The following is a 23,250-nucleotide window of genomic DNA, read 5'->3' as shown; positions in this document are numbered from 1 at the left end:
ACTGACCCCACAGCGGGCACTGACCACAGGGCTGGCACTGACCCCAAAGCTGGCACTGACCCCAAAGCCAGGCACCGACCCCACAGCCGGCACTGACCCCACAGCCAGGCACTGACCCCACAGCTGGCACTGACCCCACAGCCAGGCACTGACCCCACAGCTGGCACTGACCCCACAGCCAGGCACTGACCCCACAGCTGGCACTGACCCCACAGCCAGGCACTGACCCCACAGCCGGCACTGACCCCACAGCCGGCACTGACCCCACAGCTGGCACTGACTCTAAAGGTCCCGGAGCCGGGCGCTGCCCCCAGAGCTGGACACGCCACATGCCCGCCCCCGCAGTTGCCTCTGCCCCGTGTGCCCCGTCCCCACTGGCGGTGCCCCGCGGCCGGGGAGAGCCCCGGGCTGTCCCCTGGGTGCCCCGGGCTGTCCCCGCTGTCCCCCAGGCTGTCCCCGCTGTCCCCTGGGTGCCCCGGGCTGTCCCCCGGGCAGTCCCCGCTGTCCCCTGGGTGCCCCGGGCTGTCCCCCGGGCAGTCCCCGCTGTCCCCTGGGTGCCCCGGGCTGTCCCTCGGGCTGTCCCCGCTGTCCCTCGGGCTGTCCCCGCTGTCCCCCGGGCTGTCCCCGCTGTCCCTGGCCGGGCGGGAGGCGGCGGGGGGCGGTGGCCGGCGGGGCCGGGTGTCCCTTCCTGGCAGGAAAGGGGCCGAGCGGAGCCGCCGGGGCCGGGAGTTTCCTGCGGGATCCGGCCCCGCGGGCGCCAGCAGCGGAGCGGCCGCCGGCGAGAGGGGCACCGAGCCAGGTAACGGCACCGGGCCGGCCCGGGGGGTCCGGCCGCCCCCCGAGCGCGGGGCTGGGGCTGCTCCGCTCCCCGGCGGGGCTGCGGGGCCGGGACCAGCGGGGCAGGAGCGCCCGGTGCCCCCGGAGGGGCCGGGGCGGTGCCGGTGCCTCGCCCCGGGGTCACCGGGCGGGTCGGCCCCGGGGTTCGGGGGACTCGGGGGGCACCGAGGAGGGAGCGGCGCTGCTCTCGCTGCCCGGCGCGGGGGTCGGCGCTGCCCCCCGCCCCCCGGCTCATCCCGGGGGGGACCGAACCCCGCGGGGCGGGCGGGGCGGGACGGGAGATGCCGGGGGACACCGAGAAACGGGGGGTCCGGGAGGGGGGAGTGCGCAAGAACCGGGGGATCGGCGGGAGCTCGGGGGTACCGGGACCCCCGCGGAGCCGCCGAAGTTTTCCGTGCGCCCGCCCCTTCCGTGCGCACCGGGCTGGCCGTTGCCATGACAACTCCTAAAACTGAGCCCCGCTGCCGGCGGCGGGGGCCGAGCCCGCGGGGGATCCGCCGTGCGCGCCGCTCCCCGCCCGGCCCCGCCGCCGCCCCCGCCCCGCAACGCTCCCGCAACGCTCCCGCCCCGCTCCGCCGCCGGCGGCCGCCGCGGCGATGGTGGCTCGGGCCGCGCCGCCCGCAGCCCCGCAGGTACCGGGAGCCACCGGGAGGCACCGGGAGGCAGCGGAGGAGGCGGGCGGCGCGGGATGCGCGGCCCCGGGGTCGGGGGCGGGGGCGCGGGGGATGCTGCGGGGGCAGCGCGGGGGCCGGGGGTGCCCCGGGGCGTTCGGCGGGCGGGCGGCAGCGGGGCCGGCCCCGGAGCGGCGGGGATGGGCGGGGGGAGGCCGAGGCTCGGCTTTCGGCGGAGCTGGGAACGGGCAGCGGGGGCTGCGATGTGCCCGGGGCGCGTGGGCAGCCGAGCGCGGCGGGTTCGGGGGAGCGAAGCGGGGAACGAGGCGTGCGCGGGGCTGGCAGCCATGGGCTCCTGCCGGGATTTCGGGGGCGGATTTTCCCGGGAACGGGAGCCGGCGGCAGGCAGGGGGGGCGGCGGCAGAGTTCGGGGCGGCGGTGGGGGGGTTCCGGCCGGGGCCTGGTGTTGGTTTTGCGGCTCCCCCGGTCGCGGTTTGGGCGGGATTGGGTGGATCTCCCCTCAAAAATCCGATTTTCCGGGCGCGGGAGCTGAAGTTGCGCAGGGAGTTCCGCCCGGCCGGGCTGGCCCGGGTCGGGAGCTGTTCCCGGCGCTCCGGGGGTGCCGGGCAGCCCCGAGCACGGCATTAATGGGATTTATGGCGTTTGTGGGGTTGCGATCCTTTCTGGGCCTCAGCTGGTGAAGTTGCCCCCCCGATGTCTTGGGAAAAGTGAATTTACCCCTCTCTGCTCCTCCCAGCCGGGGTTTGAGGAAGGAGATTCCAGAGCTGAGCAGGTGCAGGTCCCCTCTGGGTTTCCCCTGGATAAACTTCCCTAAAAACTTCTGTCCTCCCGTCCTGCGGGTGATGGAGGCAGCCGATTCCCAAAATTCCTCCTCAGAGCTGCTCTTACATAACTCGGGGGGCTCTTTGTGCTGCCTGCACGGGGGCCCTGGGCGAGGCCAAAGGGGCAAAAAAGGCAGCGAGGAGGGGCCTTTTATTCCCAGAAAATCATCCTGGAGTGCTTTGGGTGGAAGGCAGTTCAAAGCTCACCCCCATCCACGGGCACCTTTCACCCTCCCAGGCTGCTCCAGCCTGGCCTTGGGCACTCCCAGGGATGGGGCACCACTCTTATTTGGGGGGTTTTGGTGTCGCTGGGCAGCCTGAAAACCCTAAACATCCCAAGCCATGGATAATTCCTGAATATTCTCAATATCGTGGGAATTCTGGTGTGAACCCCCCCGCCCGATCCACCCGTGTTTGGGGCTGCGCTGCTCGGTCGTGCTCGGGGGGGGACACAAAACCACCCAAAACCACCCGACCCCCCCCCAAAACGGCTCTGGAGCGCTCCCCGAGCCGAGCAGCCCTACGCTACGGAACGTTCTGCCGAGATTTCCAGCCCCTAAAAATTCCCAGCGCTGCCTCCCCCGCGCGGCACCACGTGCGGGCGGCGAGGCACGTGTGGAGCGCGAGTGCGGGGAGGGGACACGGCCGGGGGGGCTGCCCGGCCCCTCTGCCGGCTCCTGCCTCCCAGGGATGCAGCTCGGGCTCCTTTCCCATCCCTCAGTGTTCCAGGGATGCAGCCCGGGCTCCTTTCCCACCCCTCAGTGTTCCAGGGATGCTGCCCGGCCCCTCTGCCGGCTCCTGCATCCCAGGGATGCAGCCTGGGTTCCTTTTCCTCCCTCCTGGATTCCAGGGATGCAGCCCGGGCTCCTTTTCCTCCCTTCTGCATTCCAGGGATGCAGCCCGAGCTCCTTTCCCCTCTCTTGGTGTTCCAGGGATGCAGCCCGGGCTCCTTTTCCCATCCCTCAGTGTTCCAGGGATGCAGCCCGGGCTCCTTTTCCATCCCTCAGTGTTCCAGGGATGCAGCCCGAGCTCCTGTCCCATCCCTCAGTGTTCCAGGGATGCAGCCCGGCCTCCTTTTCCTCCCTCCTGGATTCCAGGGATGCAGCCCGGGCTCCTTTCCCCTCTCTTGGTGTTCCAGGGAAGCAGCCTGGGCTCCTTTTCCCATCTCTCACTATTCCAAGGGAGAATTTTCGACTCCCCTTCTCCTCTCCTGCATACCAGGATGCATGCCGGGCTCCCTTTCCCATCTCCCAGTGTTCCAGGGAAGCAGCCTGGGCTCTTTCCATGTTCCAGGGAGCAGCCTGGGTTCCCCTTTCCCTCTCCCAGTGTTCCAGGGAAGCAGCTTGGACTCCTTTTCCCTCTCTTAATGTTCCATGGAAGCAGCCTGGGCTCCTTTTCCCCCTCCCAGTGTTGCAAGGAAGCAGCCTGGGCTCCTTTTCCCTCTCCCAGTGTTGCAAGGAAGCAGCCTGGGCTCCTTTTCCCTCTCCCAGTGTTCCAGGGAAGCAGCCTGGGCTCTTTCCATGTTCCAGAGAAGCAGCCTGGGCTCCCTTTCCCTCTCCCAATGTTCCAAGGAACCAGCCTGGGCTCTTTTTCCCTGTCCCAGTGTTCCATGGAAGCAGCCCGGGCTCCCCTTCCTGCCTCTCGGCATTCCAGCTCCTCTTCCTCCCTCTCCTGTATCCCAAGGGAACAGCCTGAACTCCCCTTCCCCTCTCACATTCCAGGGAGCAGCCTGGGCTTCCCCTTCTCCTCCCTCAGTGTTCCAGGGAAGCCTGCTGGGCTCTCCCAGTGTTCCAGGGAGCAGCTTGGACTCCCCCTCTCCTCTCACAGCTTCCAGGGAGCCAGGCTGTGCTTCCCTTTCCCATCTCTTGGTGTTCCAGGCTCCTCTTCCCCTCTTTCCTGTATTCCAAGAGAGCAGCCTGGGCTCCCCTTCTCCTCTCCTGTGTTCCAGGAGCCAGCCTGGGTTCTCCTTTTCCCTCTCCCAATGTTCCAGGAGCCATCCTGGGCTCCTTTTCCCTCTCCCAGTGTTCCAGGAGCCAGCCTGGGTTCTCCTTTTCCCTCTCCCAATGTTCCAGGAGCCACCCTGGGTTCTCCTTTTCCCTCTCCCAGTGTTCCAGGAGCCACCCTGGGTTCTCCTTTTCCCTCTCCCAATGTTCCAGGAGCCATCCTGGGTTCCCCTTTTCCCTCTCCCAGTGTTCCAGGAGCCATCCTGGGTTCCCCTTTTCCCTCTCCCAATGTTCCAGGAGCCATCCTGGGTTCCCCCTTTCCCTCCCTCAGTGTTCTAGGGAACCATCCTGGGCTCCTTTTCCCTCTCCCAATGTTCCAGGGAACCATCCTGTGCTTCCCTTTCCTCTCTCAGTGTTCCAGGGAACCATCCTGTGCTTCCCTTTCCTCTCTCAGTGTTCCAGGCTCCTCTTCCCCCTCTCCTGTATCCCAAGGGAACAGCTTGGGCTCCCTTTTTCCCTCTCCCATGTCCTAGGGAGCAGCCTGGGTTATTTCCATGTCCCAGGGAGCAGCCTGGGCTCCCTTTCCCTCTCCTCTCCCACTTTCCCAGGAAATAGCCTGGGCTTCCCTTTTCCATCTCTTGCTGTTCCAGGGACGCAGCCCGGGCTTCCCTTTTCCCACCTCCAGTGTTCCAGGGAAGCATCCTGGCCTCTCCCAGCGTTCCAGGGAGCAGCTTGGACTCCCCCTCTCCTCTCAATGTTCCAGGCAAGCAGCCCAGGCTCCTTTGTCATCTCCCGGTGTTCCAGGGAGCCATCCCCTGCTTCCCTTTCCTCTCTGGCATTCCAGCTCCTCTTCCTCCCTCTCCTGTATCCCAAGGGAACGGCCTGAACTCCCCTTCCCCTCTCACATTCCAGGGAGCAGCCTGGGATCCCCTTCCCTCTCCTGCATTCCAGAGGGGAATTCTGTTCTCCCCTTCCCCTCTCCTGCGTTCCAGAGGGGAATTCTGTTCTCCCAGAGGGGAATTCTGTTCTCCCCTTCCCCTCTCTGGCTGTGATGGATTTGGGGTGCAGCTCAGGGATCCGTGTGCGGTGGGGCTGCTCCCGGATTTTCCAGGGAAAAGCCGTGGCTGGAGGGTCCTTGGAGCGCTCCAGGCCCTCTTGGCACGGGAGGAAAATTGGGAATTGGGATGAGCAGAGCCAGGGAACAGGGACAGGGTCCTGTCCTCTTCCTGCTCCGTGCCTGGTGGGATGTGCTGCTCCAGCTCCTCCCAGCTGGAGCTGTGGGGTTCACTGGGGACCGTGGGGTGGAATCCCCCGAATTCCTGAATCCCCAAATTCCCTGAATACCCAAATTCCCTAAATCCCCATAATTCCCAAATCCCCAAATTCCCTGAATACCCAAATTCCCTAAACCCCCTGAATCCTCCGAATCCCCAAATTCCCCAACTCCCCAAATTCCCTAAATCCCCCGAACGCCTGACTTCCCTGAATCCCCAAATCCCTTGAATCCCCCAAATCCCCTGACTCCCCTAAATCCCCAGATCCCTGAATTCCCTGACTCCCCCGGATCCCCAAACCCCTTGAATCCCCCAAATCCCCTGACTCCCCATAATCCCCAGAATCCCTGACTTCCCTGACTCCCCCGGATCCCCAAATCCCCTGACTCCACTCCATGCCCTGAATCCCTGGATTCCCTCGGGGCTGGGGCACAGGGACAGGTCCCGTTCCCTCCCTGCTCCGTGCCCGGCGGGATGTGCTGCTCCAGCTCCTCCCGGGGCTCCAGGACCGCGAGGAGCTGTGGGATGCACTGGAGACCCGTGGGGTGGAATTCCCCCAGTCCCTGAATCCTCAGATCCTCTGACTCCCCTGAATCCCTGAATCCTCTGAATCCCTGAATCCCCTGATTCTCCTGAATCTCTGAATTCCCTGAACCCCCAAATTCCCTGCATCCCTGAACCCTGTGAATTCTCTGACTCCCCTGAATTCCTCAAATTCCCTGACTCCCCACAATCTCTGAAATCCTTGCATCCCCCGAATTCCCTGAATCCCTCAATTCCCGACTCCCCTGAATCCCCCAAATCCCTCAATTCCCGACTCCCCTCAATCCCCCGAATCCCTCAATCCCAGACTCCCCTGAACCCCTGAATCCCCCAATTCCTTGAATTCCCTAAAATCCCTGACTCCCCCGAATCCCCTGTCTTCCCTGAATCCCCCTAATTCCTCAATTCCCAACTCCCCTCAATACCCTGAATCCCTCAATCCCTGACTCCCCTGAACCCCTGAATCCCCCAATTCCCTGAATCCCCTGAAATCCCTGAATCCCTCGAATCCCCTATCTTCCCCGAATCCCCCGAATCCTCAGAATCCCTCAATCTCTGACTCCCCTGAACCCCTCGAATCCTCAATTCCCGACTCCCCTGAACCCCCCAAATCCCTCAGTCCCTGACTCCCCTGAACCCCTCGAATCCTCAATTCCCGACTCCCCTGAACCCCCCAAATCCCTCAGTCCCTGACTCCCCTGAATCCTCTGAATCCCTCAATTCCCGACTCCCCTGAATCCCCCAATTCCCCGAATTCCCTGAAATCCCCGAATCCCCCGAATCATCCCCTGTCTTCCCTGAGCCCCCAGATCCCCGAATTCCCGGCTCCCCGAGCTCCCTCCCCCCGGCACGGCGGAGCAGGAGCGGGAGGCCGCAGCTAAAAGGAGCACAAAGAGTAAATTGCCACCATCCCACTCCCGGAGGCAGCGCAGCTCTGTCACCGCTGTCACCGCTGTCACTGTGACAACGGGCACGGCTCGGGGGCAGGCGGCTCCGCCCGGAGCCCGCGTGGGCCGGGCCCGCGGTGCCACCGCCGCGACGGTCCCCAGCTGGGGCAGGGGACAGCGCTGGGGACAGCGGGGGGCAGCGGGGGCAGCGGTGGCAGCTGATGGCAGCGGGTGGCAGCGAGTGGCAGTGGGTGCCAGGCCAGGTGGCAGAGGGTGGCAGCAGTGGCAGTGGGTGACGGTGGGTGACAGCGGGTGGCAGCAGTGACAGCAGGTGCCAGATCTGGTGGCAGTGGCTGCAGAGGGTGACAGCAAGTGACAGAGGATGGCAGTGCCCAGGCCTGGTGGCAGCGTGTGGCAGAGAGTGGCAGCGGCCAGGCCAGGCAGCAGTGGTGGCAGCGGGAGGCAGCAAGTGACAGAGGGTTATAGAGGGTGGCAGTGGCTGGCACTGCCAGGCTGGGTGGCAACGTGTGGCCATGCCATGCCAGGCAGAGGGTGGCAGTGGTGGCAGTGGGTGGTCCTGGCCAGGCAGAGGGTGGCAGAGGGTGGCAGTGGTGGCAGTGACTGGCAGCAGATGGCCGTGCCAGGCCGGGTGGCAGCAGGTGGCCGTGCCAGGCCGCCGGGCTGGCGCTGGGGACAGCAGGGACGCGCTCTGGGGTAACCCGAGCAGGGAGCGGCCGATTCCTCTCTCATGAAATATTGAGGGCCCCGGCGGCTCGGTGACACCGGGGTGGCCCTGGCGCGTGACTCGGGGACCAACGGGGCTGCGCTGCACCCCAGGGCTGGGGCACCCCACAGATGCCCCCCGCACCCCACAGACACCTCCTGCACCCCACAGATGCCCCCTGTACCCCACAGTCTCCCCCTGAGCCCCGTGGTGGGGCTGGGGGTCACAGCCCCGCACAGCCCTGGCTGGGGGGTCACGGTGCTGTGGGGGGGCTTTCTGGAATCCCAGAACCCTGAGTCCTAGAACCCCAGAATCCCCAAATCCCAGAATCCAGGATTCCCCAAATCCCAGCACTCAGAATCCCAGAAATCCAAATGCCAGAATCTCAGAGCCCAGAACCTCAGAGCCCCATAATCCCAGAACCCAGAACCCCCAAATCCCAAAATTCCAGAATCCCAGAATCTCAGAATCCAAAATCCCTTATTCCCACAATCCCAGAATCCCAGAACCCCAGAATCCCACAATCCAGAATGCCAGAATCCCATAATCCCATAATCCAGAACCCTAGATTTGACAATCCCAGAATCCAAAACCCCAGGATCCCGAAATCCCTGGACCTCATAATCTCAGAATCCAAAATCCCGTGTTCCCACAGCCCAGAATCCCACAATCCAAACCCCCAGAATTCCACAACCCCAGATCCCAGAATTATTTATGCTGGAAAATCCCTCCAAGGTCACTGACCCCGCCCCGTGCCCGGTCCCCACCTTGTCCCCAGCCCAGATCCCCGAGTGCCACCTCCAGGAATTCCCAGGACGCCCCCAGGGATGGGCACCCCAACGCTTCCCTGGGAATCCCATCCCGAATTCCAGTGGAATGTTCACGCTGGGATTAGGAGCACCAAGAGCCCCCGATGGGTTTGGGTTCGGTGCCGGGCACCGAAAACCCCAAAAGCGCAGTTTGGGGTCAGGGCCGGCTCCCGCCCCATCCCTCGGGAAGGGCTGGCATTCCTGCCGGGCCTGGATCGCTCTGCTTTTTCTGGAACCCCTCCGGGGAGCGGCAAGAATGGCCGGAAGCGCCGCGGGGCCGGTCCCTCCCGCAGGAAACCCCCGGCCCTTCCCGGCCCCGCCGCCTCCTCGGGATGCTCCGGCTGCAACGGCGGCCGCAGCTCCCGGAGAGCCCGGGAATCCGGGATGGGCCCCGCGGGTCCCTCCCGTGGCGCTTCCCGAGCCTTTGGGGGGTCCCTGGGGATCCCGTGGGGATGGGAGATCCCGGAGCTCCCCCGGGGTCAGCCCCGGGTGACCTCGGGGACGGCAGCGGGAGGTGACGGCTTTTCCGGATACGTGATGAGTTTGGTTTTCCCAGAAAAACTGGGACTGGTTTGGGGTTCCCCCCCCCCCCCAGGAATTTTCTGGAAAAATTTTAGGGTTGGGGCGGGAACGAGAATCCCAGGACCCAGGATCCTTGGGAATGTGAGGGTTGAGATGGGAAAAAGAATTCCAAAACCCAGGATCCTTTGGGATTTGAGGGTTGGGATGGGAATGAGAATCCCAGGATCCAGAATCCTTTGGGATTTGAGGGTTGGGATGGGAATGAGAATCCCAGGACCCAGGATCCTTGGGAATGTGAGGGTTGGGATGGAAACGAGAATCCCAGGATCCTCAGGAATGCCAGGGTTGGGATAGGAACAAGAATTCCAAAACCCAGGATCCTTTGGGATTTGAGGGTGGGATGGGAACATGAATCCCAGGATCTTTGGGAATGCCAGGGTTGGGATCCTGCTGGTGCAAACATCCCGGATCTCCGGCCCAATTCATTCCCTGTGCCGAGCTGAATTTCTTGGGGCCAACGAAAACCTCCGGAATCTTTTCCCGCCCGTTCCCAGGAGGAGATTCTCCTCCTGCCGGCATCCCGGCCCTCTGGAACGGCTGGATGCGCATTCCCAGGGCTGGAATTCCAGCCGGGCCTCGCCTGAGCCCTGAAGGAGGCCCGGAGAGCAGGAAAATCCCTCCCGGCGCTGCCGTGACCCCCGGAGCCCCCCCGGCAGCGCCTCCCCCTCCGGAACCTCTGGATCCGGCTGGGAATTCTCTCCTTGGCGCTTCCTGCCAGGCAGGGAAGCGTTTCCTCCTCCCCTTCGGCGCCGGATCCCACGGGATTTTCCGCTCCCGCTCAGGATGTCACGGCTCTTATCTCGCTGCCCTCTCCTCTCCCGAATCCCGAGGCGCCAATTCCGCCTTTTCCTCCCCCTTCCCGTGAGTTCTCCTCGCCCTTTGGCCGCTCTTCCCTCCTGTTTCGGGTTTTCCTGGGATTTGTGTTTCATGGGAGCCCTTGCCTGGCTCTGGAGCAGCCAAAATCGGGATTTTGGGCTGTTCCCGGAGGGAAGGAGCCCGTGGGGCTCATCCCAAAACCAGGATTCGCTCGGGGAGCTCGGATGTCCCTGCAGGCAGAGCGTTCCCTGGACATTCCCAGGAACCTTTCCGGAGGTCCTACACAATCCCAGTGTCCCTCCCCTGTCCCCACAAGTGTCCCCTGAGCTGGCCCAGCCAGTGACAGCGGCAGCCGCGGCCGCTCGGGCCCCTCGGGAATTCCGCCAGCGTCATTTTCCACCCCGGCCGCCACTTTTCCAGGTGCAGGAAGGAGGAGACCTTGGGAAACATTCCCAGGATTCCGGCCAGGCACCTGCGCGGCGCTGCCGGAGTTTTGGGGCACAAAGGGCGCCCTGGGCACGGCCCTTTCCCCCTTTTTTCCCCTTTTCCCCCCTTTTCCCCCCTTTTCCCCCCCCTTCCCGGCTCGCAGCAGCTGCGGCGCTCGGAGAATTCCCAAGCCATGCATTTTTAATTCCCTAAGAACCAGCAGCCATTTCAGCGCCCGCCCCGAGCGCGGCTTTGGCGGCGGCGAGCGGCCCCAGAGGCTCCCTGGATGTTCCCATTCCCGAATTTCCGGCTGGAGGTGGGCGCCGGCCCCGAGGAGGAGGGAAAAGGGGTGACCCCTGTGGGGACACGCAGGGCTGGTGGCGCTGAGGGGAGGCTGGGAGCGAGCCGGGAGAGGATCCCGCCGATCCGGGGTGGGAGAGGTGCAGGATCCCGCTGATCCAGAGTGGGATTGGTGCTGGAGAATCCCGCTGATCCAGGGTGGGAGAGGTGGAGGATCCCGCTGATCCAGAGTGGGATTGGTGCTGGAGAATCCCGCTGATACAGGGTGGGAAAGGTGGAGGATCCCGCTGGTCTGGGGTGGCAAAAGTTCTGGAAGAACCCCACTGATGCAGAGTGGGATCAGTGCTGGAAGATCCCACTGATACAGGGTGGGAAAAGTGGAGGATCCCACTGGTCTGGGGTGGGAAAAATGTGGGAATAATCCCATTGATCCATAGTGGGATTGGTGCTGGAGAATCCCACTGATGCGGGGTGGGAAAAGTGAAGGATCCCACTGATCCAGGCTGGGAAAAGTGTGGGAAGAATCCCATTGATCCATTGTGAGATTGGTGCTGGAGAATCCCACTGATCCAGTGTGGGAAAAGTGGAGGATCCCATTGATCTGGGGTGGGAAAAGTGCTGGAAGATCCCACTGATTCAGGGTGGGAAAAGTGAGGGATCCCATTGATCCAGGGTGGGATCAGTGCTGGAAGATCCCACTGATCCAGGCTGGGAAAAGTGAAGGATCCCATTGATCCAGGCTGGGAAAAGTGGAGGATCCCACTGATCCAGGCTGGGAAAAGTGGAAGATCCCACTGATCCAGGCTGGGAAAAGTGGAAGATCCCACTGATCCAGGCTGGGAAAAGTGGAAGATCCCACTGATCCAGGCTGGGAAAAGTGGAGGATCCCACTGATCCAGGGCAGGAGAAGCACCCCTGGTTCCCACTGAGCCCGGTTCCTGCATCCATTATCCCTCTCCCTGATCCCTGGGATGTTCCCTGGGGCTTTCACTGGGACAGCGTGGGATGAGGGTGGGCTCCTGTGGCGGGAATTCCCAGGATAAGGATGGGTTTGTGTGTCAGGAATTCTGGGGATAAGGATGGGTTTGTGTGTCAGGAATTCTCGGGATGAGGATGGACTCCTGTGACAGGAATTCTCAGGATAAGGATGGGTTTGTGTCAGGAATTCCAGGGATAAGGATGGGTTTGTGTGTCAGGAATTCCAGGGATAAGGATGGGTTTGTGTGTCAGGAATTCCCAGGATAAGGATGGGTTTGTGTGTCAGGAATTCCAGGGATAAGGATGGGTTTGTGTGTCAGGAATTCCCGGGATAAGGATGGGTTTGTGTGTCAGGAATTCCCAGGATAAGGATGGGTTTGTGTGTCAGGAATTCTCAGGATAAGGATGGGTTTGTGTGTCAGGAATACCCAGGATAAGGATGGGTTTGTGTGTCAGGAATTCTCAGGATAAGGATGGGTTTGTGTGTCAGGAATTCTCAGAGCTCGGAATTTTGACTTCCTTGTGGCACCAGTGGTGCCCTCCCCTGTCCCTGCCGTCCCTTTTCTGGGAATTCTCCCATTCCCACCCTCCTGTGCCCAGGGACGCCTTCCCAGCGCTGCCATTCCCGGGAATGTCCTGACGTGTCCCCTCTGTGCCCGCAGGTGGATGAGGAGGGAGCGCTGTGAGCCCGGCCGTGACTCTCCTGCCAGGTGAGCCAGGAATGGGATCCCCGGGAATGGGGGCGGGAATGGCCCTGGGAGGGGGATCCGGCCGGGAATGGGGGCGGGAATGGCCCTGGGCAAGGGATCCAGCCAGGAATGGCCCTGGGCGGGGGATCCAGCCGGGAATGGGGGCGGGAATGGCCCTGGGCAAGGGATCCAGCCGGGAATGGGGGCTGGGAATGGCCCTGGGTGGGGGATCCGGCCGGGAATGGGGGCTGGGAATGGCCCTGGGTGGGGGATCCGGCCGGGAATGGGGGCGGGAATGGCCCTGGGAGGGGGATCCGGCCGGGAATGGGGGTGAGAATGGCCCTGGGCGGGGGATCCAGCCGGGAATGCGGCTGGGGATCAGGGGTGGGAGATGGGGGTGGGAATGGGAAAAACTGGGAAAGGGTGGCGGGGCTCAGAGCAGACCCATTCCAGGCATGGGAATGGGAAAAGGCTGGGAAAAACTGGGAAAGGCTGGAAAAGACTGGGAAAAACTGGGAAAGGGTGGAAAAGGCAGGCAGGGCTCAGAGTGGTCTTGGTTCAGGTGTGGAGAGTTGAGGGCAGGGATGGGAATGGGGAAGAGCTGGAAAAGGCTGGGAAAGGCTGGGAAAAGCTGGAAAAACTAGGAAAGGTTGGAAAAGACTGGCAGGGCTCAGAGCGGTCCCTGTGGGCAGGAATGGGAATGGGAAAAGTTTGGAAAGACTGGAAAAAAATGGGAAAGGCTGGCAAGGCTGGGAAAAGCAAGAAAAGGTTGGGAAAAACTGGGAAAGGTTGGAAAAATGGGAAAGGTTGGAAAAGGCTGGCAGGGCTCAGAGCAGTCCCGGCTCAGCCGTGGAGAGTTGAGAGCAGGAATGGGAATGGGAAAAGTTGGGAAAACTGGGAAAGGCTGGAAAGGCCCCGAGCGGTGCCAGCTGCGAGCGAGGCAGGAGCGGCTGTGGCCATCAGCAGGAAAATCCCATGGGAATGTGGCTGGGCAGGCCCCCCCAAGAAAATCCCATGGGAATGTGGCTGGGCAGAGCCCCCCAGGAAAATCCCATGGGAATGTGGCTGGGCAGGGCCCCCCCAGGAATATCCCATGGGAATGTGGCTGGGCAGGCCCCCCCCCAGGAAAATCCCATGGGAATGTGGCTGGGCAGAGCCCCCCAGGAAAATCCCATGGGAATGTGGCTGGGCAGAGCCCCCCCAGGAAAATCCCATGGGAATGTGGCTGGGCAGGCCCCCAGGAATATCCCATGGGAATGTGGCTGGGCAGGCCCCCCCCAGGAAAATCCCATGGGAATGTGGCTGGGCAGGGCCCCCCCCAGGAATATCCCATGGGAATGTGGCTGGGCAGGGCCCCCCCAGGAAAATCCCATGGGAATGTGGCTGGGCAGAGCCCCCCCAGGAAAATCCCATGGGAATGTGGCTGGGCAGGGCCCCCCCGGGAAGCGCCGGCTGTCCCCGGCACTGGGATGGGGACAGGGAGGGGACAGATGTCCCATGGAGGTGACAAAGGAAAAGTGTCCGGATCCTCCTGATCCAAACCTCCCTCCAGGGGGTTTTTCCTTAGGGATTTTCCCAATCTCTGCCCCAACCTCTTCCTGTGGCCCTCAGGGCTCCTCTGTTCCTGAAAAAGATCCTGATCCCGATCCCGATCCTGATCCTGACCCCCATCCTAATCCCAATCCTGATCCCAATCCCAAACCAGCCCCAGGACCTGCCGCTGTTCCCACCTGGAGCCATTCCCAGTGCTGGGAATCATCAGGATTTGGGATTCCAGCTCCTGTCCCCGGGCTGATCCCATCCCATCCCGGGGATGCACTGGGAATTCCTGCAGGGACACCCCAGGAGCTCCCGGCCCCTTCCCTGCCCGTGCCAGGCTTTGGGATGAAATCCTGGGAACCAGGGACCAAACCAAGGAACGGGAATTCCAGCGGAGCCCAGGGGGCTTCTCCCGGCTCCAGCCTCATCCCAGAACCCCTGGAATGCACTCCCAGCGCTTTATTCCCGGCCATTCCCGGCCATTCCCGGCCATTCCAAACCATTCCAAACCATTCCAAACCATTCCAAACCATTCCAAACCCCGTTTTCCCGGTCCGGGTGCTGCAGGCGCTTCCCCGCCGGCAGTGGGAGGGAATGCGGGAACGCGGGAAGGTGGGAATGCGGGAATGTGGGAGCTTTCCCAAGCTGTTCTCCCTCTGGAATGCGGGAATGTGGGAGCTTTCCCAAGCTGTTCTCCCTCTGGAATGCGTGCCTGGAGTCTCCCGCTGGTGCCAGACTCGTGGATGCCGTGGTGGGGTGGCAGCGCCATTCCCTGATTCCCAGGATTTCCCTGTAATTCCTGGGATTTCTCCCTGGTTCCCAGAATTTTTCCCTGATTCCTGGGATTTTGCCCCAGTTCCCAGAACTTCTCAATGATTCCTGGAGTTTCTCAGTGATTCCCTGGATTTCTCCCTGATTCCCAGAATTTCTCCCTGGTCCCTGGGATTTTGCCCCGATTCCCGGAATTTCTCTGTGATTCTCGGAATTTCTCCCTGGCTCCTGGAGTTTCTCTGTAATTCCCAGATTTCCCCCTGATTCTTTGGGATTCCTCCCTGATTCTCGTGATTTCTCCTCGATTCCTGGGGTTTTGCCCCAATTCCTAAATTTCTCCAAGATTCATGGAATTTCTCCTCAATTCCCATCATTTCTCCGTGATTCCCGTAACTTCTCCCCAATTCCCATAATGTCTCCTCAATTCCCAGAATTTCTCCCTGATTCCTGGAATTTCTCCCTGATCCCTGGGATTCCTCCCCAATTCCCGTAGATTCTCTGTGATTCCTGGAATTTCTCCTTCATTCCCAGAATTTCTCCCCGATTCCTGAGATTTCTCCGCAATTCCCAGATTTCCCCCTGATTCTTGTGATTCCTCCCTGATTCCTGTGATTTCTCCTTGATTCCTGGGATTTTGCCCCAATTCCTAGAACTTCTCCATGATTCATGGAATTTCTCCCCAGTTCCTGTAATTTCTCCATGATTCCCGGAATTTCTCCATGATTCCCGGAATTTCTCCCTGATTCCTGGGATTTCTCCCCAATTCCTGAGATTTCTCCTCAATTCCCGTAATTTCTCCTCAATTCCCAGCATTTCCTCCTGATTCCCGGAATTGATTTCTCCCCAATTCCCGTAATTTCTCCGCCATTCCCAGAATTTCTCCCTGAACCCCGCAATTCCTCCCCGACTCCCCGAACCCCTCCCCAATTCCCGTAATTAATTTCCCCCCGATTCCTGGAATTTCTTAGCGATTCCCGAAATTTCCCCAGCGCCCAGAATTCCTGTGCCATTCCCAGACTCTCCGCGCCGTTCCCGGGATCCCGCTCCGTTTCCCGGGGCCGGGCCGTGCCGGGATTAGCGGGGCCGCGGCAGATGGAGCGGGGCTGATCCCATTAGCGGGGCCGCCGGGGGGGCCGCGCTCCCGCCTCTCCCGGGATGTTTGTCCCGGCGGGATCCAGCTCCGGGCGGCTCCGAGCCCCCGGGCAGGGCGGCATTCCCGGGAACGGGTGAGATCCGGCTGCCGGCACGGGCACCGGCGCTCCCGCGGAATTCCCGGAGGTTCCCGCCGGTTTCGGAGGTGGCGGAGGGGACGGGACGTGGGTGGCACCGGCGGGATTCCCTGGGATGAGAGCGGGAATTGCGGCAGCTTCCAGGTGGGATTTGTTTGTCCCCGCGCTGTCCCCGTGTCCCTGGTGGCGCTGGGGGCTCTGGAATTGTCCCCGCGCGCTCCGGGCCTGCTCCTCCCCGGCCCGTGGGAACGCTCCGGCGGGACCGGGGGGGCTGTCCCCATCCAGGGATCTGGGATCGGGGCGCTCTGTGGGATCCTGGAACGCTCCAGCCCCGGCAGGGATTCCCTGTGCGCCCTACAAGCACAGCTCTGTCCCTCTGTCCCTCTGTCCCTCTGTCCCTGTCCCCCCCTCTGTCCCCTCTCTCCCCTCTTCTGCTGTCCTGTCTGTCCCCATTCCTGCCCCTGTCCCTCTGTCCCCGTTCCCATTCCTGTCCCCTTTGTCCCCCCTGTCCCCTCTGTCCCTGTCCCTCTGTCCCCTCTGTTGCTGTCCCATCTGTCCCCATTCCTGCCCTTCTGTCCCTCTGTTCCTGTCCCCATTCCTGTCCCCCTGTCCCCTCTGTCCCTCTGTCTCTGTCCCTCTGTCCCTGTCCCATTCCTGTCCCCCTGTCCCTTCTGTTCCATTCCTGTCCCCTCTGTTCCTGTCCCCATTCCTGTCCCTCTGTCCCTCTGTCTCTGTCCCCTCTGTCTCTCTGTCTCTGTCCCATTCCTGTCCCCTCTGTCTGTCTGTTCCTGTCCCTCTGTCCCCTCTGTTCCTGTCCCCATTCCTATCCCATTCCTGACCCCTCTGTCCCTCTGTCCCTGTCCCCCTGTCTCTGTCCCATTTCTGTCCCCTCTGTCTCTCTGTCTCTGTCCCCTCTGTTCCTGTCCCCTCTGTCCCTCTGTCCCTGTCCCCTCTGTCTCTCTGTCTCTGTCCCCTCTGTCCCTGTCCCATTCCTGTCCCCTCTGTCCCTCTGTCCCTGTCCCCCTGTCTCTGTCCCATTCCTGTCCCCTCTGTCTCTCTGTCTCTGTCCCCTCTGTCTGTCTGTCCCTGTCCCTCTGTCCCCCTGGCTGCGCAGGTCCCGCAGTGCCGCGCGTGGCGCTGCGGTTTCCATGGTGACGGTGCCGGGAATGTTCCCATGGATACGGAGCGGGATGGGGGAGCCCCGAAACCGGGGGGACATTCCCGATCCGGGGGGACATTCCTGAAACCGGGGGGACATTCCCGATCCGGGGGGACATTCCCGATCCGGGGGGACATTCCTGAAACTGGGGGGACATTCCTGATCCAGGGGGACATTCCTGAAACAGGGGGGACATTCCCGATCCGGGGGACATTCCTGAAACCGGGGGGACATTCCTGAAACCGGGGGGACATTCCTGAAACCGGGGGGACATTCCCGATCCGGGGGGACATTCCCGAAACCGGGGGGACATTCCCGATCCGGGGGGACATTCCTGAAACCGGGGGGACATTCCCGATCCGGGGGACATTCCCGATCCGGGGGGACATTCCCGATCTGGGGGGACATTCCCGATCTGGGGGGACATCCCTGAAACAAGGGGGACATTCCCGATCCAGGGGGGCCGTTCCCAGAATGGGGGAGGTGACAGGGGAGGCCCCAAAACTGTGGCCTGTCCCCAAAATCTGTGACCTGTCCCCAACCCCTGTCCTGTACCGAAATTCCTCTCTTGTCCCCAAATCTCTCCTGTCCCCAAATCCTCTTTCCTGTTCCCAAACCCCTGTCCTGTCCCCACACCTCCCTCCTGTCCCCAAATCTCCCTCCTGTCCCCAAACCCCTCCCTTGCCCCCAAAATCTGTGACCTGTCCCCAAATCCCCCCCCAGGGGCTGGGACCACCGGGAGTTTTGGGATTTTTTGGCACCAAACTCTGGGATCATCCCGGAAGGGCGGGGCAGGGATGGAGCAGCTCAGCCAGGAAAATCGGGAATGTCCGTCCTGGAAATCAGGAACTCCAGGAAAATCGGGAATGTCCGTCCTGGAAATCAGGAACTCCAGGAAAATCGGGAATGTCCATCCTGGAAATCAGGAGCTCCAGGAAAATTGGGAATGTCCATCCTGGAAATCAGGAGCTCCAGGAAAATTGGGAATGTCCATCCTGGAAATCAGGAGCTCCGGGCTGACCCAGTTTTGGCTTCTAGCGCCTGAAGGAGCTGTGGGACACAGGGAGAGGGGAAAATCCCGAAGGACGGAGGGACAGGACACAGGGAATGGCTCCCACTGCCAGAGGGCAGCCATGGATGGGATCCTGGGAATGGGGAATTCCTGCCTGGGCTGGGATTGCCAGAACAGCTGGGGCTGCCCCTGCGTCCCTTGGATGGGGTTTGAGCAGCCGGGGACAGTGGCAGGTGTCCCCAGGTGGTGGCACCGGGTGATTGTTGTGTCCCCTCCCAAACCATTCCGTCATTCCCTGATCCTATTCCAGAAATCTGGAGAATCCCTAAAAGTCCGTCCGGGATCCCTGAATTCCCCCCAGCCCAGCCCAGCCCTGCTCGGGGGTGGCCCTGTCCCCGTGCCGGACGTTTGGGGACACTGATGTCCCCCCTTGTCCCGCTGGTGTCCCCATGTCCCCAGGGGGGTGGCGCCTCCGCGGTGTCCCAGTGCCCCTGGAAGGGCGGGAGAGGAAAAATCCATGGAATTACCCGGCAGGCGCTGGGGACACTGCGGGGACACTGCGGGGACGCTGCGGCCACCCGCGGGCGATCGATGCTCCCCGCGCTGTCCCCGTGTCCTGGCACGGGCGGGGACTCCAGGGGGACAATCCTGATCCTGTCCCTTCCCTTCTCCTGCTCCTGTCCCTGTCCCTTGTCCCTTCCCCCTGTCCTTGTCCCCGGGTTTGTCCCCGCCCGGGTTTGTCCCCGAGCCCCCCCGCGGTGACAGAGGACACGGCGGGGCTGGCCCGGGCCGCTCCGTGTCCCTGTCACGTGGCTTGGGGACAGCAGCGGTCACCTCCCGGTGGCAGATAAGCGCGGGGACAGCCTGGCGGGGCTGGCACGGGGCTGGCACCGCCCCAGGGACCGGCCCCGGTGGCACCGCCAGCCCCGGTGACACCGCCAGTGCCGCGGGGGTGGCACGGCGGGACAGAGCGGCACAGTCCCCGTGTCCCCGTGTCCCCGTGTCCCCGTGTCCCCGTGTCCCCGTGTCCCCATTCCCGAGGGTTCCAAGGTCACTCAGGAATGGCCCCGCAGGTGACAAACGGCATCGATTGTCCCCGGGCCTGAGCGACATTCCCGAACATTCCGGGGGGGATTGGATCCCTGATCCAGGTGAGGGATTGGATCCCTGGTTCTTCCAGATCTTTCCAGGGCAGGGATTGGATCCCTGATCCAGGTGAGGGATTTTGGCCCCCTGATCCTCCCACGTTCCCTGATCCAGGTGAGCCTTCGGCTCCCTGGTTCCTCCAGGTGAGGGATCGGCTCCAGATCCCTCCCTGATCCTTCCAGGCTCCCGGATCCTCCCCAGAGAGGGATTGGATCCCTGATCCTTCCAGGTGATGGTTTGGCTCCCCTGAGAATTCCAGTGAGGGTCTGGATCCCTGATCCAGCCAAGGTTGTGACTCCCTGAACCTTCCAGGTGAGGGTCTGGATCCCTTCTGGATCCTGATCCTTCCAGGCTCCCTGGCTCTTCCCAGAGAGGGATTGGATCCCTGATCCTTCCAGGTGAGGGATTGGATCCCTGATCCTTCCAGGTGAGGGATTGGATCCCTGATCCTTCCAGGTGAGGGATTGGATCCCTGATCCTTCCAGGTGAGGGATTGGATCCCTGATCCTTCCAGGGGAGGGATTGGATCCCTGATCCTTCAGGTGAGGGATTGGATCCCTGATCCTTCCAGGTGAGGGATTGGATCCCTGATCCTCCCAGGGGAGGGATTGGATCCCTGATCCTTCAGGTGAGGGATTGGATCCCTGATCCTTCCAGGCTCCCTGATCTTTCCAGGGGAGGGATTGGATCCCTGATCCTTCCAGGCTCCCTGATCTTTCCAGGGGAGGGATTGGATCCCTGAGCATTCCAGGGCAGGTTGTGACCCCAGGACCATTCCAGGCTCCCTGGTTCTCCCAGGTGATGGTTGGGCTCCCCTGAGAATTCCAGGTGGGGGTCTGGATTCCCTGATCCTTCCAGGCCCCCTGACCCAGGTGAGGCTTTGGCAGCCACAGGGTTGGATCCAGCTCTGGAAGGGCAGGAATTGTTTGGGATCCATGGAAAGAAGGGCAGGAATTGTTTGGGATCCATGGAAAGAAGGGCAGGAATTGTTTGGGATCCCTGGAAGGGCAGGAATTGTTTGGGATCTCTGGAAGGGCAGGAATTGTTTGGGATCTGTGGAAAGAAGAACAGGAATTGTTTGGGATCCATGGAAGGGCAGGAATTGTTTGGGATCCATGGAAAGAAGGGCAGGAATTGTTTGGGATCCCTGGAAGGACAGGAATTGTTTGGGATCCATGGAAAGAAGGGCAGGAATTGTTTGGGATCTGTGGAAGGACAGGAATTGTTTGGAATCCATGGAAAGAAGGGCAGGAATTGTTTGGGATCCCTGTAAGGGCAGGAATTGTTTGGGATCCATGGAAGGGCAGGAATTGTTTGGGATCTCTGGAAGGACAGGAATTGTTTGGGATCCATGGAAAGAAGGGCAGGAATTGTTTGGGATCCATGGAAGGGCAGGAATTGTCTGGGATCCAGGACCCCTCTCCCACGTGGCCGGGCAGTGACAATTCCAGGGCTGGGAATCCCAGTTGGGATTCTCCCAGCTCTCCCTGGGCCCATTTCCAACGCTCCCAGAGATCCCGGTGATCCCAGCAGCACTCCAGGTCTCCCTTGGCCCTGTCATTCCCGGCTGTTTTTCCCAGGAAAAGCTTGGGAATGGCCTCACCTGGGCACACAGCGAGCCAGGTGCTTCCCAAAAATCCTTTTCCCAAAGGATCCCGGATTTTCTGGATTGGGATGTGGGCGTGGGAAGGAGGCAGCAGATTCCCAGCCATCCCTGGGCTTGGGAAAATTGGGAAAGTTGGGAAAGGGAGGGAATTTAACCCTGATTCCACCAGGGAAAAGTGCCAGGCCCAGGGAAAAAATCCAATCCCAGGAATCCAATCCCAGGGAAAAATTCCAATTCCAGGGAGAAATTCCAATCCCAGGGAGAAACTCCAGTTCCAGGGAGAAATTCCATTCCCTGGGAACAGCTTCAATCCCAGGGAAAAATTCCAATCCCAGGGAAAAGCTCCAATCCCAGGATTCCAGTCCCAGGAAATAATTCCAATCCAAGTGAAAAGCTCCAATCCAATGTGAAAATCCCCCCCCAAATTCCCAAAAATCCTTTCCAGGTCTCCCCATCCCACTGCCCTTTCCCCAGGGTTCTCCCAGCTGGATTCCCTCCTCTGGAATTTCTGTTCCCTCTGGAATTGCTGCTCCCAGCATTGGAATTCGGGCGAGGCTCCAGACTTATATTCCCAAAATGATGGGAACAAGGGCAGGAAATCTGGGAATTCTGTTCCTGCAGGAAAAGATGGGAAGGAGGGAGGCTCTGCTCTGACCCTCTTGGGAAAGCTTGGAAATCCAAGGAAAGCTCAAAAATCCAAGGAATTTTCAGAAATCCAAGGAAAACGCCACTGCAGGGGAAAAAAAATCTTGGAATATTTTCCGAGCTCCCTTGGAAGCTTTTCCAACCTTTCTTTCCCCCTGCTGTCGGAATGAGACTCTTTGGGCTGTAAATCCTAAAAAGATTCCACAGATTCCTTGGAAAAAAAAGTGGAATTGTTTGGATTTGAGGAGCAGGGAAGTGGATTTGAGGAGGGAAAACGACTCCGCAAAACGGAATTTGGGGAATTATTCTGTTGTGGAATTTTTTCCAACCTTTCCCAGACAGGGCCTTAAAATAATTGGGAATTAATGAGGGGTGGAAAAAAAAAAAAAAGGAAAAATCCCAGGGATTGCCATCTGGAGCGCTCCATTTGTGGGATAACGAGGCAGAGAGAGGGGAAAAATGGGAATAAATCAAATCTGGGATTTGGGAAAGGGGGGGGAGAATTTGGGATGGGATTGGGCCGTGGATCCAAAGGGATCCAGAGGGTTTTCCCGTCTATCCCAGGCCACGGGGCGGGAGGATCCTGTGGTTTTCCCTGTTTATCCCAATTTTTCTCCTTCCCAAGTACGTTTTCCCAGCTGGAATTTTGGGGTTCTCCTGCTCTTTTTCCTCCTCCCTCAGGGTGGGATCCCAAAGTTCCTTTGTGGGGTCCCTTTAGGGGATGGATCCTGCTGGGAGAATTCCACGGAATTCCTGGGGAGATTCCGGGTTCAGAGTGGGGCTGATCCCAGAAAACTGGGAATGGGCCCAGCTGGAGGAACTCCATGGAATCCCAGAGGAGATTCCGTATGAAAAGTGGGGCTGATCCCAGACCTCTCTTGGGAACGGGCCCTGCTGGGGGAATTGCTGGGATCCAGGGGGCCCTTCCCAGATTTCTCTCTCCTTGGGAATGGCTCTTCCTGGGGGATTCCAGAGGGTCCCTGTCCATCCTGGGGGTCCCTTCCCAAATTTCTCTTTAGGAATGGCCTTTCCAGAGGGTCCCTGTGGGAATGTCCCTGTCCATCCTGGGGATCCTTTCCCAGGGGATGATCCCTGCTGGGAATGGGGGTTCCAGGGTCCCTTCCCAGATTTCTCCTGGGGAATGGCTCTTCCTGGGGACACTCCCAGCTGGGGATGGGAATTCCAGGAGTTCCTTCCCAGATTTCTCTGTCCTTGGGAATGCCCTTCCTGGGGGGATATTCCCGGGAGTCCCCGTGGGAATGTCCGTGGGGAGAGCGGGAGTTCCCTCCTGGACTTTTCCAGGGGAACGGCTCTTCCGGGGGGCAATTCCAGAGGGTCCCCGTGGGGGTGTCCATGTCCATCCCGGGGGTCCCATCCCAGATTTCTCCATCCCTCGGGAACGCCGCTTCCCGCGGACCCTCCCCGCTGGGTTCGCCGGTTCCAGGGACCCGGGATGCCTCTCCCGGGGCTGTCCCGCCGCTCCGCTGACCCCCGGCTTCCCCCCGCAGGGCCCCGGGCGGGCGCTGAGCGCGGCCCCGGCGCGGTGCGGAGCCGGTGCCGGTGCCGGTGCCGGTGCGGGAGCGGAGCGGGCGCGGGCCGCCCGCCGCGGCGCACGGAGCATGCCTCTGAGCCCCGCGGGCAGCAAGCATGAGAGCCCCGAGTCGCCGCCGCCGGAGCCGCCGCCGGAGCGCCAGCCCCGCGCCGCCGTCAGCAGCGGGGAGCCGAGCCCCGGCCTGCGGGAGGAGCCGCGCCTGGAGCCGGCCCGGGGCCCCGGCGGGCCCCGCTCGCCCAAGCTGGCGGCCCCGGCGCGCATGGAGGAGCCCGCGCCCGGCGCCATCGTGGTGCGCATCGGCATCCCCGACCTGCAGCAGACGGTGAGTGC

The 23,250-nt window shown here is 61.6% G+C and overlaps 1 protein-coding gene across 1 annotated transcript in view; it reads left to right on the top strand.

The window, feature by feature from the left end:
* Nucleotides 1-758: 758 nt before the first annotated feature.
* The window catches only part of SHANK3 (SH3 and multiple ankyrin repeat domains 3), a 147,771-nt gene continuing 125,279 nt past the window's right edge, over nucleotides 759-23,250 (top strand). The window contains exons 1-3 of the mRNA XM_084206476.1: nucleotides 759-799; nucleotides 12,235-12,282; nucleotides 22,877-23,242. Coding sequence (XP_084062602.1) covers nucleotides 22,988-23,242 — 255 coding nt within the window. The 5' untranslated portion in view covers nucleotides 759-799; nucleotides 12,235-12,282; nucleotides 22,877-22,987. The remainder of the gene's footprint in view (nucleotides 800-12,234; nucleotides 12,283-22,876; nucleotides 23,243-23,250) is intronic.

This window comes from Fringilla coelebs (assembly GCF_963513975.1).
Source record: "Fringilla coelebs genome assembly, chromosome: 5".
Taxonomy (NCBI): domain Eukaryota; kingdom Metazoa; phylum Chordata; class Aves; order Passeriformes; family Fringillidae; genus Fringilla; species Fringilla coelebs.
The sequence above is the reverse complement of the archived record's forward strand: the minus strand, read 5'-3'. Positions and strand labels throughout refer to the sequence as shown.